Raw genomic sequence first — 13,620 nt, 5'->3', positions numbered from 1 at the left:
CTGAACACAATCAATAGAATCTGGGATCTACCACAGTAGACAGGAGCCCAGATGCAAAGATGCCCCTGAGAAAATCCATATCAGCAAGATGCAAGATGCTAGCAGGCAGAGTGTACACGGAACGCTGTGACTGGCATAATAAGTGGTTGATATAGTACACAGACACATCTGTGCCGAGTACAGGCTGGAAGTTCCAAGGTCAAAGTGGGATAAGTGGTGGAGAGTGCTAAGATCCTGTGAGACTTCCAGATACAGACAGACAAAATGGTAATGGCTAACCAACCAGACATAGTAGTGGTGGATTGGCAGCAGAAGAGGGCTGTAGTGATGGATGTAGAAACCCAAAGTGATAGCAACATCAGGACCAAGGAATACAAAAAGCTCGAGAAATACCAAGGGCTGAAAAAAGAGCTGGAGAAGATGTGGAAGGTGAAGGTAACAGTAGTTCCAGTAGTAATCGGAGTAGGAATCACGCATTAAATGAAAGCGCATGGGAGGCTAAAGCATTGGTTGCACACACAAAATAGACACACACACACAATACAAATGTTATTTTATAAGTAAAATCTGAAACATTTTATGCTGTGCATGTTGGGTGTGTGTGTTTGTGTTTGTGTGTGTGCGTGTGTGTGCGTGTGTGTGTAAGAGAGCAGGTAAAAGTGGCTCTGAATGAATGCCTGTTAAAAACCACCGTGGCTCTGTGTTGTTCTAGAATCACTTGAGAGAGTTAGAGAAAGAAAAGGGGGTGACCCCAACAGAAGAGTTATGAACCTCAGGAGATGTAGCATGCTTTTTCATTCAGCCCCTTTTATCCATTACTCACATAGGAAAGACACACACACACACACACACACACACACACACACACACACACACAACACGTGCACACACAACACAACACGCACACACACACACAACACGCGCGCGCACACCACGTGTGCGCACACACGCGCACGCGCACGCAACACGCGCACACAACACGCGCACACAACACGCGCGCACACACAACACGCGCACACACAAGACACAACACGCGCGCGCACAACACGCGCGCGCACAACACGCGCACACACACACAAACACACGCACACACAAATAAATAAGTGAAATGTCATCCACAGACATTGGAGACATTTGACTGGATCTTAGCAGTTGAGATGTTTCTGTGCTCTTCAGAATGAATCCAGCTGTTGCTGTCAGTAGCCTGGTGAGGTACTAGTTAGCAGACTGTAACCTGGCCTTTTTGTTCTAGATGTTTAAGAACAAAAACACATATTTAAGCTGCAGCTCTTTATATGGCATGTTCAACACAATGGAATATAGTCCGAACACTCCAAACACATGGCGTCTGTCTTCAGCTCTCTCTCTCTCTTTCTACATCTTCTTTATCTCTTGCCATTCTGTTTCTCTCACATTTTAATTCGATTCAATTCACCAATACCTTATTGGCACGAATGTTATAGTTACATTATTGCCAAAGCAAATGATCATAAACAGGGAAAATGCAATATGAATGTTTTAAAACAAATTATTAACATTGTTAAATTATTAACATTAACATCATTAATCAACAATACTGACCAAGTGAAGGGGAAAAAATATTACAGGGGAAGAATTTAAATGGCTGTGAAAAGCTGATAGAAATCTCACTACTTGCATAATGAGCCCTCTCTACTGTCTCAAGACACCACACTGTTTCTCGTTCTTACTGCGATCTAGAAACTCAGAGCAGATGCCATAAATGGCCTTATAGAGTGGCGTTCTAATTGGTTTATATTTGGGACACTCGGTTAGGAAGTGAAGTTCTGCGTTTCCTCTTCCTCCATGTGATGAGGCTGACAGAGTGATGTGGATTTTTAATGATTTACACTGGTCATGAGTCCCAGTTGAAACCCTTCTGGTAAGGGGACAGTCACTGGAATGTCCCAAATACTGCAGCTTCAAATTGAAGGCACTCACTTGTCAGAGGAACTGAGACCAGAGATATACATGTCACGTATAAGGAGACCCTCAATTATGCACACACACACACACACACACACACACACACACACACACACGTACACACATACACATACATGTGTCCCTGCACGCACACACACACACTCACAGGCAGGAAGCAGGTCCAATGTGTTTAGCAGATGTTCTCTAAATCTTAATTAGCTGTGCAGTAATGGTAAGGTAGTATTTGGTCTCTGTTCCTCATGAGATGACTGGATCTGCTTCTTTTCATAGACACGGAAGCCTTTTCCGAACGATGAAACATTACAAATGGATGTACTAGAATGCAAGAAGCTTGGGAATTTTGGCATAAACTAGAATTTTTAGGATATATGTGGGACCTCCCTTTAAAACAGCAAGCTTGCATGGATAGAACTGAAAATCTGTGCAAACTCAGTTTATGTTGTCCACCTGTGGCTTTAATCATGGGTCTTCATCACAGCTCGAACTGCAATGACATTAGTGACCAACACACTAATGACGTGTTAAGCCTGCCACCATGCCTGCCAAGGTTGTGAGGTCATGGTGTTTTGAGATGGTAAAATAATGCCTTATCGTCACTGGGTTATTTCAGTTACTTTTTTACCTGCATTTGTGTGTGGGTCTGCAGACATAGATGAGTGCATTGAGATGAATGGAGGCTGTCAGCAGAAGTGTGTGAACACTCCTGGGTCGTACCACTGTGAGTGCAGTGAGGGGTTTCGCATGCACGCTGATGCACGCACCTGCATAGGTAGGACCTATCTCTCGCACGCACACACACACACACACACACACACACACACAAACACACACACAAACTCATCAATGTGTGTGCGTGTGCTTTGTGACTCGAGTGAGCCTATGAAGAGTGATACTCATTGATCAATGTGTTTAGTATATACACATACACACTCTCTCACACACATTTTGCTGTTCTGGGTGCATATGCACAAAAGCACAAATGATTTCTGTGATGTGGAGGTTCCCACAGAAAGATGGGGAAACTCTCAAGCCTGTTCCCCACCCCTGGGTGCTTGTCCCTGGGCATGAGAATGAGGGATGCCTTCCTGTCTCAGCCCCATCACCTCTGCATAACTCATCAGCTCCACATCATGTTTCTGAGACACGTCTGGCGATGTAATCAGCCTGAGACGGCAGCACTGACCTGTGCTTCCAGAGATGCCATCAATCAGAGAGGCAGAGAGAAAGCAAGCGAGCAGGAGATTTCCGTAACACGCTCCCAAAATCTCTGTCTGATCCAAACTGGAATCGTCTTCTGCAACAAGACTTCCTGTTTTTCTTTTCTTTTTTTAAAAATAAACATAGTTCTTTTTCAAATCTGGGTTTACCATTAAAAGCTGTCAGCATACTGCTGAGAAATTATTTTGTCACACACATCAAGCCACAACCTTTGATGTTTGATGTAGGCATAGCTGTGTGTTTGCTGGTGTAATTTGTCTCTGTGTGTGTTTCTCTGCAGCTCTGAAGTCTTGTTCGGTAATGAATGGAGGTTGTGAGCACATGTGTGTGGATTTGGGGAACGACCACTATAAATGTCAGTGTCGCCGTGACTACCAGCTCAAGAGTGACGGCAGGCACTGCGAGTGTAGGTGCACACACCAGGACATTTGCAGAAAAAACAAAAAGATTCTGGAATATGTCTTGCAACCAAAATGGTGAATCATACTTTCTTCAGGGTTACTGAGGCTTATGGTTGGCCTTAGGATTAGCATTAGGCTCAGTGTTTATGGCTACATTCAAGGTTATGTTGGAAGCTTATAGTTTATACTTAGGGTCTGGTTTAGAGTTTAGAGTTAGTCTTAGAGTTTATGGTTTAGCTTTAAGCATAGGGTTTAGAGTTAGGCTTTGTATTTTAGGTTAGGATTTGGCTTAGAGTTTAGTTTATGTTAGGGTTAGGCTTAGAGTTTAGATTTTAGAGTTAGAATTGTATTATTACATATAGAAGGTTACATAATTATAATACATATGTGACAAATGTTTAATCAACTGTCTTGATAAGGTAAAAACATTTGTGTGTGCATGTGTGTGAATCCAGTGAAGGATTTGTGTTTGGAGGATAATGGGGGATGTGCTCAGCTGTGCGTCCATGAGAATGGAGTCAGAGAATGTAGCTGCAAACCTGGATACACACTGGCCATAGACCACAAGAACTGTGATGGTAAACACACACAACACACATGCACACACGCGCACACACACACACACACACACACACACACACACACACACACACACACGCAGACGCAGACGCACACACACAGACATACACGCATGCACACACGCACGCACACACACACACACACACACAGGTACATAGAACAAAGCGAGCAGTTTCTTAGCAGTTGAGATATTTCTGTGCTCTTCAGCATGAATCCAGCTGTTTCTGTCAGCAGGCTCTTGGCATACTAATTAGTGGACTGTAACCTGGCCTTTTAGTTGTAGATAACTAGTCGTTTGCTTCTTCTGGTGTAAACTCTGAGGCCCTCTTCAGTTTATGGTGGTCATGACACATCTGCTTATGTCTAGAACCCAGACACGCACTGTGTATGTTTGCCTATATCTAGAACCCAGACACGCACTGTGTTTGCCTATATCTAGAACCCAGACACGCACTGTGCGTTTGCCTATATCTAGAACCCAGACACACACTGTGTATGTTTGCCTATATCTAGAACCCAGACACGCACTGTGTATGTTTGCCTATATCTAGAACCCAGACACGCACTGTCTTCACTCCTCTTTGTAAGTGAGTGACAGTATTCCGCCATGTTTTTGTTTGTTTTTTTCCCAGTAAATAATATGTACATTGATTGTGTACTCCGCCTTCCTAGATGTTGATGAGTGTGTGTATGACGAGGCCAGGTGTGCGCATCGTTGCGTGAACATGCCAGGATCCTTCAGGTGTGTGTGCAACCCTGGCTTCGAGCTGGGCTCGGATGGGAAAAGGTGCTACCGTGAGTACACAGACGCACGCGCGCACACACACACACACACACACACACACACACACACTCACAGAGTTTCAGGGCTTCTTTGCAGATGTAGGCCTTTAACACCTGTCTCTGCGCAGGTATTGAGATGGAGATCGTGAACAGCTGTGACAAAGACAATGGCGGTTGCTCCCACCGGTGTGAACACAGCACCGGCGGGCCCCTCTGCTCCTGTAGCCATGGCTACCGTCTCGCTGACGACCTGAGGACGTGCGTAGGTATGGCCCTAGGGTGACCCCACTGAGGTTAGCTGTGGAAAGCTCTGCTGTGCAATGCTGACCTTTTGTGCTGTGGCGATTTGGTGAATCTCAACTTTTTGGGGTCTTTTGGGATTACATTATGTTGTTTGGGATTAGATAAAATTAGAGAGTTTTGTGAGATCTTGTTTTGACTGTTTTCAAGCTGTCCACGTTGCTGTAGATATTCTTCTCGTACCCTCACAGCTGACTTCATAACTTGCACATGTGGGTGGGTGTAGGCTGTTTGTGCATTGTGTACTGATTTGTTTATCTGTGCGAATCCAAATTGCGTCATCACTAGAAACATGGCTCAGAGAACAAACAAACAGAAAAACATCGTACAGAAAGAGGTTCCTAAACCAGACGATGACAGATGGCAGGTTAGGAAAAGACGAACTGCGTAGGTGGATCTGTACTGACTCTTGCCTCAGCACTCAGTATGTTGGGGTGCGTTGACAAAGGTGTGGGTCACCGTCTGGGTGATGTCGGTTGGAGCCGTAGGAGCAGCCTAGACTGGACACTCACATGCAGGAGTTACCATGACAGTGACCAAACATCTTCAACGAACATGTTTTTGAAAGCTTAATATTCATTAAGGAAATGCAGCCGACATCTGGTTAGCGCTTTGTTTAGCCTGACGGTTTTTATGAGCTCGAACACAGACATTTAAAAGCTTGGGTTCAAAAAATTAAGTCGTTTCAGGATCACCAGCGGTTCGCGCTAATTAATGCTGGGTTTAGGAAATCAGCAAAGCCAGGCAGCTGGAACGGAGCCCTGGGGAGGATTTTTTTTCTCTATTTCCGAACCCGAACTACAAACCCGGGCAAAACCAGTCCAACTCGTCGCTCGGGCAGTTCCGCCACCTTCGCCGCAACGTTACCACGACACCGTTATCTCAGGGTTAGCGTGTATGCAGCTGCAAGCCTGTGTTCAGCGCATTACTATAGAGCATGTTAGGCCTGTATGCGGTAAGCGTACGCACATCCGCGAGCACGTGTAAATGTGTGTGTTGCAGACAGTGACGAGTGCGAAGGCGAAGGGTCATGCTGTCACCACTACTGCAAGAACTACCCAGGAGGGTACGAGTGTAGCTGTAACCCGGGATACACACTCAACCCAGATGGCTGCGCATGCGATGGTGAGTGTGTGTGTGTGTGTGTGTGTGTGTGTTTTGGAGTGTTGAGTCCACTAGAGTTCCAAACAGGCTGCCATTATACATCCTACAGTCAATTAGAAGTTGCCGTTTACCACTCCTGGCATTATTGTTATATATTAAATATTGCTAATATATCATATATAGATACAATTTTTTTTCCCCTCCAAAATGTATTCATGAAAGAGGCCACTGAAAGGAAGACACAGTCATGCGGAGAAAAAGAGAACAAGTTGCTTTTTGTCAGCTAACCTCAGAACACATCATAATAGCCATAAAATGATGGCTAGCCAGCAGGCAGAGGTGGGTAGAGTAGTCAAAGCTGTACTCAAGTAAAAGTACTGTTACTTTAGAATAATAATTGCTCAAGTGGAAGTAAAGGTGGTCATTTAAATTATTACTTAATTAAAAACAAGAAAGTATCTGTTAAAAAGACTACTCTTAAGTAGCACGTTACTTCATCGTATCTCGTTTAATAACACCAGGAAACTGTGTGTGTGTGTGTGTGTGTGTGTGTGTGTGTGTGTTCTCATAGTTTGTTCTGCTGAATTCAAATCTGTTTTAAAGATGTTTCTCTCATGCATGGTTTATAAATTAATTTTATAATACGTATGTGTTTTTATTCATAACTAAGGCTGTTATTAAACTTAAAATATGTACAATATTGAACACCCCTCTTCAGTAATAGTCTGCTAACATAGAGGGGCTACACTTTCCTTGGTACTGCGTGTCCATAGGCCTGCCATACATAACGATATGTGAGTATAATCGGTTGTAAACTGTTTGTCCTATCTAAGTAGACAGCTAAAAGCACTTTGGTAGAGCCTGTCAGCTAAAGGCCATGCAGGTACATGTAAATATAATGGAACAAAAAAAATCTATTGTTGATAGAGAAATTCTGAAAACATATTTGCATTCAGCATGCAAAAATTCTTTATAAACAGCTGTTTTTCTTTGCTCTGGGTCTTAGTTCACGAGGTTTTTCATGAAATCGGCTAAATATTGCGCATATAAAATAAGCCACAAGCATCACATTGGATTTGGTGATCACTTTGCGATTAGTACAGTTTCTGGGAATATTCTTGCCCACGGTCACTTACTAGACCTTTTGACTTTTCGTTATATTTACGTTGCAAATGTGCGTATGTGTGTTACAGTACCTAGTAGAGTGTGTCTATGTGTGCCGTGTTTGAGTGTGTTCAAACGTGTATTTCAAAGTCAACTTTGTTACGAGAAGAAATGACAACAGTCACGTTGAGTGTGTACTGAAATATAGATTCTCCAGGACATGGTACTGCATTTCACTTAAAATAGCAAAGGTCAATAGGGCAAACAGTGCAGCAGAACAAATGTGACAGAAATATACTGTATGTGTGGATTTGATAAATATTTACTGTGTGTGTGTGTTCTTGTGAGCCTGAGGGTTTTTGATATACTTGTTAATACTGAAAGTTTTTCTGTATATCCTGTTTCAATCCCACGAAACAGGCAGTGAAATCCAGTAAGCCAGACGCTGTAGTGTCAGTCCCAGTGAGTCCACAACTGCGTTTGCCATTCAGCGTTAGTTGTGAATATCTCTTGCACTGCCGGAGGCGTATTCCTCAACCAGGCGTGATTTAGACAGGGTTTTCCCACATTGCCGTTCCTGACGTGCTTCCGCATGCTCCTCGGCAGACATCAACGAGTGTACGTCGGAGACGTCGTGGTGCAATCACTACTGCGTGAACATGCCCGGGTCCTTCGAGTGCTTCTGCAGAGAGGGCTTCCGGCTGGAACACGACCAGCAAACCTGCGTCCGTGAGTCCTCCACCCAGCGTGCTACGCCCTTCCTCTGTACACCACGGCTTGCTGTTCTTTCCAAAAAAAAAAAAAGGTCGTCTACTGGTCAGAAAGTAGGAGTGAAGTCTTCCGAGCGATTTGTTGAATTTCCTGTATCTGTGTGCGTGCGTGCGCACACATGCTTTTGCGTGTGTTTGCGTGCGGGATGGTGCTCGTGTGTGTACGTGTGTGCGTAGCTCTCTATGACGGCGACCTTGATGGAGAAGAGGAAGGTGAAACTGAGGGTGAGGAAGAGGAGCTGGAGGTTCTTCGTCTTCCAGACCTGCTCTTCCGCCAGGCTCCCCAGCTCCTCCAGTACACCGCTGCCCTGAACTCACCTTATGGCGACGGACACACACCTTACGAAGGACACACACCTTACGAAGGACACACACCCTACGAAGGACACACACACGGGCGAAAGCAGAGGGAGGAACTCACTGTGATCAAGAAGATTAGTAAGCAAGGATAGCACACGCACACACGCGTGCGCGCACACACACACACACACACACACACGGACACACACGGATACACCTTAAACTCAGTAATAAAAAAATACATAATTTGTAAAAGTAAATCTTTTCTAGTTTTGCAAATGAAAGAACCATTTTTTTTCTAAAAAAGTAATTGCACCCACAACATGAAAATGTCAGATGTTCTCATCCTTATGGAGAAATTTGGTCCCCACAGAGATATATAAACACATACACACACATTATGCCCTACACTCACTAGCCACATTATTAGAAACACCTTATAGGTGTAGAGACTATAGCCCACCTCTGTAGGTGTAGAGACTATAGCCCACCTCTGTAGGTGTAGAGACTATAGCCCACCTCTGTAGGTGTAGAGACTATAGCCCACCTCTGTAGGTGTAGAGACTATAGCCCACCACTGTAGGTGTAGAGACTATGGCCCACCTCTGTAGGTGTAGAGACTATGGCCCACCTCTGTAGGTGTAGAGACTATGGCCCACCTCTGTAGGTGTAGAGACTATGGCCCACCTCTGTAGGTGTAGAGACTATGGCCCACCTCTGCAGGTGTAGAGACTATGGCCCACCTCTGCAGGTGTAGAGACTATAGCCCACCTCTGCAGGTGTAGAGACTATGGCCCACCTCTGCAGGTGTAGAGACTATAGCCCACCTCTGTAGGTGTAGAGACTATAGCCCACCACTGTAGGTGTAGAGACTATAGCCCACCTCTGTAGGTGTAGAGACTATAGCCCACCTCTGTAGGTGTAGAGACTATAGCCCACCTCTGTAGGTGTAGAGACTATAGCCCACCTCTGTAGGTGTAGAGACTATAGCTCACCTCTGTAGGTGTAGAGACTATAGCCCACCACTGTAGGTGTAGAGACTATAGCCCACCACTGTAGGTGTAGAGACTATAGCCCACCACTGTAGGTGTAGAGACTATAGCCCACCACTGTAGGTGTAGAGACTATAGCCCACCACTGTAGGTGTAGAGACTATAGCCCACCTCTCTCAACATGACGTATGTAAAACTCCAGCAACACTTCTGTGCCTGATACAGTCCTACTGGCTCAGCACCCACTACCACGATACTACCACGCCACTATGTTGGCATCCCTGCTGTGTTGAGACGGGTCTCCTGCCCAAATAATTTCTGAACTGCAGTAGAAGGTGCTTGACAAACTGAGCATGAAAACAGAGTTCATTCTAACATAACACATATAAAACTCAGACAGACCCACCTCATAAAGTGGTCAGTCAGTCTAGAAGAATATACAGTATATTGTCACAAAATACTTAAGGCACATTTTGTTGTTTTATACTTAAATGGAGTATACATAATTAATATTTTATAGGGCTTACTATAAATCTCTATCTTGCATTATATGCATATTTTGTATTTAGTTTTGTTGTGTGTGTGTGTGTGTGTGTGTGTGTGTGTGTGTGTGCACGCGCATGCTCACGCTCACGAATGTGCTTGTGTATGTGTTTGTGTGTGTGTGTTTGTGTGTTTGTGTGTGTGTGTTTGTGTGTGAGCGCTTGTTCTCGAACGTGCTTGTGTGTGTGTGTGTGTGTGTGTGTGTGTGAGCGCTTGTTCTCGAATGTGCTTGTGTGCGCGTGCGTGTGTGTGTGTATGTGTGTTCGTGTGTGTGTGAGCGCATGTTCTGGAATGTGTGTGTGTGTCTGTGTGTATCAGTGTGTGTGGCAGGATCGTTCGGTGATGACTGCAGGGTGAGCTGCGCAGACTGTGCTAACGGCGCTGTCTGTGGGGGGGGCAGAGACTCCTGCATCTGCCCACCAGGCTGGACCGGCGTCACCTGCAACCGGAGTGAGTCATCACTATCCCTCTGACCTCTGACCTCTAGCCTGTTTATGCCCCTGGCAGCACAAATCACATCCCTGGTGCACAGTTAAGCCGAGGTCTCACCAACCACGAACAACATCTGCCTGGCCAGAGAGACATTTGAATGGGACACGATGTGGGCACAGGAAAAACTAGTTAGTCTGTGGCTTAGATCATCGAGGTGAACTCTAACTCAAACTTGAACACAGATTTACGAACCTTGGCGGCACGGGCCAATAGAAAACAGGAAGGTGGTCACTTCTTCCTGAAAAAACAAGAAAGCTAGAGGAAGTGATCATGATTTCGAGTCGCCCCACGCCATACAACTGAAGCGGGCGCCACCGTGGACTGCAGTGAGCGCCTCTGCAGGTCTATCTCATGGCTTCCTGTCCTCTAAGGAGGGTATGCTGGACCCGGCGGCGCTTTCTACTTTCTCGTCGTCTCTTAGCAACCAAAGCTTCGACGAGCACACTTTTCGGTTCCCCGGTCAGCTAAACGCCACGGAAACCCAACAAGCTTAGCGCGAAAGAGAGCTGAAGTAAGCTGTGCGCTGGTCTGCTAGGTTCCGTCCAAAACCACACCAGGACCAAAGTCTGGCGACACCGCAGCTTTACCTGCATCTGACCTGCTGGTGTCAGGGGTCATAACACCAGACCTGGCGCCCCTCCACCCCACGTAGTTTCTTCCCCAGTTCGGCTCATCAGCGAACTATCGGCCCTTCGAGCGAATCAGATCGGGTGTGTTGGAGGAGAGAAACCCTGAGACCACAACAATGCCAACGGACCGCAGCGACGTAAAAACCTGAAGGGTCCTGACGTTCTCGCCACCGTGCAACAGAAGTGGAAGGCTCCGGTCTGCTCGTAATGGGACTGGAGGTGGCTCGCGTTCAGGCTGTGATCACACACCATCCTCCCTGGAGATCCACCTTTAGCCACGCCTGAGCCTCAGCAGCCAATCCGGCGGGAGGCGTTTACACCTCTGTTTTAGGGGAGGGGTCTTAAGTACAGGGACAACTCAGATGTATCAAAGAAAATATGCTTTATTTCTGGCTGACACAAAAAGCGCGCACACACACACACACACACACACACACACACACACACACACACACACACACACACACACACACTGAGCTCTGGTGTTGCAGAGTTGTGGCCCTGTTTCTCTGTGCTGGTTCCTCGGGGGCCTGTAAAACACATATTTGTATGTTAGCTGTTCGCTCACTAATCTGCCTGAAGTGCGTGTGTGGAATGGTGGGAGCTTCCATGGGGATGAGAGGGGATCACGAGCTCCATATGGCGTTCTGGTGCTGAGACGGTGCAGGCACCACACACACACACACACACACACACACACACACACACACACACATTATCATTCTGTTTAAACCCTGTGCAGCATCATTCTGGCCATCAACACTATCAACTGCAGACCAGATTTGGGTTGTTGTAGTGTACTGTATTTGAGATGTAATCCGCCCCCCAGCGTGCGCGGAGGGGACGTTTGGTGAAGGGTGTAACGGAGTGTGCGCGTGTCAGAACGGCGGAAGCTGTGATGCTGTAATGGGGAAATGTGTCTGCCCTCCAGGAGTCCATGGCCTGCACTGTGAAAATGGTACAGTCCACGCGCACACGCATGCATGCACAAACACACACAAACGCACGCACACACACACACACACACACACACACACACACACACACACACTCTTGATGAGTCACGTGCGCTTTAAGCCTTCATGACACCTGCCCTGTATTCGGACACACCTCTTTGTAACATTTGGACACACCTACTCTTTGTTTATTTTTGTATCTTAAAAAACAGGGAAGGTAGAAAGCCAATAAAACAACACCCGATGATGCTGTGTTAAATATCGACCCTCTTAGGTTTTAGTGACTATCCTTTACTTCGATGGCAGCTTTGTATGCTCTTGGAGTTCTCGTAAGCAGCTTCACGAGGCAGCCACCCGTGCTGTGTTCCTGTCGGCTTCAAAGGCGTTCTCGCACTCGCAGAGCGCCCGCAAGACCTCTGCTCAGGGTTTTGAGGTCTAGCGTTCTGTGACTCTGAGGTGTGGCGTGTGTGATGTCACCAGGCTGTCCGCAGGGCTACTTCGGGAGGTTCTGTCGGAGGAGATGCAACTGTCCTGGCAACGGCCGCTGCCATCGCCTGTACGGGGGGTGTCTCTGCGCCCCCGGGCTCTACGGCAAATTCTGCCACCTGCGTGAGTGTCCTACGCATCACCCGTTTCTCAGCGACATCACTGAGAGAAAGATGTGATAGCCTTCACCTCCTAAGGCCCAGACGTGCGCTGTGTGTTTCTAATATTTGTAAGTAGTAGTGCCACCCAACTATGGACACTAAGGAGTGCATCCACAGTTTAAGAAATTGTGAAAATTTGATGTCCTCACCACGTTTATCTTCAAATTTTAAACTGCCACGTATTAAAGGTTAAAGATGAGGTTAAAGACACTGATAACTAGCGGGTGCTGAGCGAACCAGCACAGAAACACGAACAGTTCAGTTGCTAAGGCAGTGCTCTGTCCTGACGCTGCCCTGAAACAGATGAGCAAAGTTTAGCGGCAGGAATGTTGCTCTTTGGGTTGACTGCCCTTTGTCTGTGTCCCTGCGTAGAACATGGCAATGATCTTTGTTCCGTGCTTCCACTGTGTGTGTGTGTGTGTGTGTGTGTGTGTGTGTGTGTGTGTGTGTGTGTGTGTGTGTGTGTGTGTGTGTGTGTGTGTGTGTGTGTTAGCATGTCCAAACTGGACGCACGGCGTGGCGTGCTCTGTGGAGTGTGACTGTGTGCGGGAGAACTCGCTTGGCTGCGACCCCGGCAACGGTACCTGCCTCTGCAGACCTGGTTACCATGGCGACCAATGCCTGTCAGGTATGCTAGACTAGGGGTAACCCAACCCTGCAGCTGCCTACCTGAAATAAAAACATGAAAATCAACAGAAAAAAAAGATATTACGATGACAGTCATGTTATCTTTTTCTCGGCTTCTCTGTTCTACGTTATGCAGCAGATGTGACTCAGCAAATGTTCTTTGTTGCACCTCTGCAGAATGCAACACTGGTTTCTATGGTAGCGGTTGCC

At 46.4% G+C, this 13,620-nt stretch overlaps 1 protein-coding gene across 2 annotated transcripts in view; it reads left to right on the top strand.

The window, feature by feature from the left end:
• Positions 1 to 13,620, top strand: part of egfem1 (EGF-like and EMI domain containing 1) — a 49,424-nt gene that overhangs the window by 16,593 nt on the left and 19,211 nt on the right. For both annotated transcript variants that reach the window (XM_027016839.3, XM_081700326.1), the window contains exons 6-18: positions 2,612 to 2,734; positions 3,464 to 3,589; positions 4,040 to 4,162; positions 4,836 to 4,958; positions 5,075 to 5,212; positions 6,249 to 6,371; positions 8,061 to 8,183; positions 8,402 to 8,662; positions 10,378 to 10,509; positions 12,010 to 12,138; positions 12,617 to 12,745; positions 13,277 to 13,411; positions 13,588 to 13,620. The exon at positions 13,588 to 13,620 is cut by the window's right edge and continues 102 nt beyond it. In XM_027016839.3, the coding sequence (XP_026872640.3) occupies positions 2,612 to 2,734; positions 3,464 to 3,589; positions 4,040 to 4,162; positions 4,836 to 4,958; positions 5,075 to 5,212; positions 6,249 to 6,371; positions 8,061 to 8,183; positions 8,402 to 8,662; positions 10,378 to 10,509; positions 12,010 to 12,138; positions 12,617 to 12,745; positions 13,277 to 13,411; positions 13,588 to 13,620 (1,698 nt within the window). The remainder of the gene's footprint in view (positions 1 to 2,611; positions 2,735 to 3,463; positions 3,590 to 4,039; positions 4,163 to 4,835; positions 4,959 to 5,074; positions 5,213 to 6,248; positions 6,372 to 8,060; positions 8,184 to 8,401; positions 8,663 to 10,377; positions 10,510 to 12,009; positions 12,139 to 12,616; positions 12,746 to 13,276; positions 13,412 to 13,587) is intronic.

This window comes from Electrophorus electricus, chromosome 17 (assembly GCF_041902795.1).
Source record: "Electrophorus electricus isolate QZ-2024a chromosome 17, ASM4190279v1, whole genome shotgun sequence".
Lineage (NCBI taxonomy): Eukaryota > Metazoa > Chordata > Actinopteri > Gymnotiformes > Gymnotidae > Electrophorus > Electrophorus electricus.
This window is presented reverse-complemented; position numbering and strand designations above follow the sequence as displayed.